The sequence below is a fragment of the Trifolium pratense genome, linkage group LG5 (genome assembly GCF_020283565.1).
Source record: "Trifolium pratense cultivar HEN17-A07 linkage group LG5, ARS_RC_1.1, whole genome shotgun sequence".
Lineage (NCBI taxonomy): Eukaryota > Viridiplantae > Streptophyta > Magnoliopsida > Fabales > Fabaceae > Trifolium > Trifolium pratense.
In genome coordinates, this window is record NC_060063.1 from 48,199,965 (window position 1) to 48,203,343 (window position 3,379).

General features: G+C 37.0%; 1 protein-coding gene across 1 annotated transcript; it reads right to left on the reverse strand.

Annotated features, from left to right (window-relative positions):
* Window positions 1–285: 285 nt before the first annotated feature.
* On the reverse strand, window positions 286–1,633 carry LOC123883630 (ethylene-responsive transcription factor 2-like). The gene has a single exon (XM_045932523.1). It carries the CDS (start codon window positions 1,446–1,448, stop codon window positions 636–638), a length of 813 nt encoding a protein of 270 aa, XP_045788479.1. The 5' UTR covers window positions 1,449–1,633; the 3' UTR covers window positions 286–635.
* Between the last annotated feature and the right edge of the window lie 1,746 nt (window positions 1,634–3,379).

The following is a 3,379-nucleotide window of genomic DNA, read 5'->3' on the forward strand; positions in this document are numbered from 1 at the left end:
TGAGGAATTAGAGTAACATCATCAAAAAATTGAATAAAGTTTGATATTTTTTTCCATGAATGACACCAACATAGATTGTTGATAAGAGCTAATTGCATTTACTTGAATGAGTTTTAGACGTATGTGATCTCAATGGATCTAATCACAACAATCCTCTACTTGACACAAAATAAAATGAGTCACATACATTGAACCTCAATGGATAAATAGAGGAGAAGAGATAAAAGTTAAAAGTGGGTCACATCTTATCTCATCTCATTTATCACAATTAACACATTCATAATGTTGATAAAAAAAAATAACAAATCATCATAATATCTATCAACAAAGTTAATTACATTAACCTCACTTTCATTCACTATCCGCCAAACATCATCATTTCATTTCTCATTTTTCAATCTTATAATTATTATTTCTCTCCCAACATTTTTGTCCTCCTCATGAAATGTCACCATCTTGCTACATTTTTCACTTCTCATTTTTTTCCTAGGTTCCAAAATTTTCTAGATAAGTGCCACAAAAGAAGGGGAAGTGCTATACACATACACACATGTCTTAAGATAATTACAAATTGCATTGAACAAACACAACACAGACATTTTCTTGTGTTCCTAGTACGGAAGAACAAAACAATATTAAGTAACCAATAACTGTCCTCCACGTGTACATTGTTCCACTTGATTTCCCACTTGTCCTGTTTTTAATCCACTCTGACTTGTCATCACTTTTTTCCTCTTCGCCGGAGAATTACTTTCCGATGACGAAGATGAAGAAGAACGTTCCGGCGAACCCCGTTTTGAAGTAATCCTAACCGGGTCGGGTTCACCGGAGTTAACCCGAAGTGGAAAATTCAACAAAGCTCTTGAACCTCTCATCCTATAAGCAGCTCTATCATAAGCCAACGCTGCATCTTCAGCGGTTTCAAATGTTCCGAGCCAAACTCTAGCTCCGTTCTTCGCCGGATCACGAATCTCCGCCGCAAATTTTCCCCACGGCCGTTGTCTAACGCCGCGGAAGTGTTTTCCTTTCACCGGAGCAGCTTTTAGCACTTCCGGAACCACTTGCACCGTCGTAGATTCCACCTTTGGAATAATTTTAACCGGCATAACATCCGGTTCCGGTTTAACCGTTAATTCTAACGGAAAACCCGATGAGATACTTTCGGGTGACCCGACTTGAAGAGAAGGAACCCACCCAACATTTACAGCGTCACGGAGAACGCCGTAAAGCACCATATCTTCTGAATCATCTTCCTTGAGAGGCAATTCACCCCAATTTTCACTCAAACATGGGTATAAACTACTGAAACTGGAGCTCCGAGAGAAAACCCGGGTATTACCCGAAGAAGTTATTGGAGCTCCGAATATTGATTCGGATTCACCTAACAAGTGGCGGCGAATAGAGTCTAAAAGGGCAAAATCGGAATCAAAATTATTGTTTCCGTACATTTTGTGGCCTATTGTGACTTTTGTGTTTTAATTTTGATAAGAAGAGAGTGTGGAATGAAAATGTGTTGGTATTTTTTAGAGAGAGGGAGATGAATATTCGAACATTGAAATGTTAAGAATAAGTGAGGTATTTATAGGACTATAAGGTTCATGCATTTGGATTTATGGGATTTGAATATTTGGATTTGATATTTAAATAAAAGTCTAAATAAATGGGGATGGTGACAAATTATTTTATTGGGGGGGTATAATGGACTTACTTAGCTTCGGTGAAGTTTCGCATGTGTTAAAGTTGCACAAGTGGGAAGGGATTTAAATCACGTGGTTAATTTATCTTGCTTTTTTCTCGTTTTTTAAGTTTTGTTTTTTCTCCGTTTTATGCAATGAAAATGCATGTGTGACGTCATTCGTCTTACAACTTGCTTCATGGTTTGTCTTCTCTGTTCTCTATTGTCCCTTTCCATGTTTCCTAGTAGGGGTGGACAACGCGCCGGGTTGGGTCGGTATAGGTCCAAAAGCTTCACCCGGTCCAATTCACGGGTGAGGAATACATGTCCATATCGAATCATTTTGGGGGATCGGGTCATACGGGTTCGGGTTAATCGGTTTTCAGGTTAATCGGGTGGTTTTCAACGGTTTCAGCAAAAAAAAAATCTGGAAACATCGTTAAATAGATCAACATATGAAAAATTAACTTAAAGCCACCTTTTAATTTGTTTAAAAAGAAGAAGAAGAATTAAAACAGATCTACTACAAAGGATTTACATGGGTTAAATCTCACACAAAAATATTGTAGATCTATAGAATAAAAGAAATGGAAAAAAAAGAGTTTGGGGGGAAATAGTAGCGGCACTTAAAAGATGAAGATTTTTATGTTTTTCTTCGACGGGTTTATCCATCCTTAAATTGTCATTATGAATCATGATGACATAGCCTCAACAATTGGAGTATATAGTAATGGTCTCCCTTTGTGTCTTGGATAATGTTGAGAATAAGAAAAATGTATGTACGGTGCATTGAGTAAAAGAGAAAAGTGGAGCACTTGTGTTCTCGAAACTTGAAAGGATGAAGATTAGTTTTGGAATAGTTCTGTCAAAGAAGAGATTTAGGGGAAGTAAAAAAGTAATGATGGGGAGTCACGTGAAGGTTGAAAAATATATTACCAAAAAATTAAATTTATACAGTTTTGTTGGTCTCAAGGATTATGTAGTGTAAATATTTGACTACTTTTTATTATGATTTGACAGAAACTTACACATAATAATAGTAAATAATACTAGTAATATCTCAATTTCAGTTTGGCTCGGGTATCCGTGGTTGGTAAATCCTGAACGGACCCGCCCATTTCTAGTCATTTGAAACCGCTTGTTGGACTATTTGAACCCGCCCCACCACTTGAACCCGACCCGTTTTGGTTTTTGTTTTTCGGGTAGAGCGGATTGGGGCGGTTATCGGGTCCTTGTCCACCCCTATTTCCTAGTAATATTTATTTTTGGATAGGAGTATTACTATTATTTAATGAAAAAAAAAAGATATGATATAAACAGAATAACAGTTATCTTGAGTTATCCTATCATGCGGTTCGTGCATAGAGGATAACAACCATGATTTAATGCAAAAAAAAATTGTTTACATGGTGTTTAAGAAATTTAGTTAAGTATAGTTATGTTTATTGATTTAATGCAAAACATGAATTAAGTTTACTATATTAGACATTTTGAAAAGTGTAAAAGTAGGGATGACAGTAAAACCCAAACCCGATAGATCCACCTGAATCCAAACTCAAGTCAATGGGCGAAACCCGAGTTGACTGGGTTTGAGTTTGGGTTCGGGTGGCACCCGAATATATGGGTGTGGGTTTGGGTAGTATCAACCCCACACCCGAAACTCATTCACCCACCCGTTTATATATTAAATTACCTATTTACCTC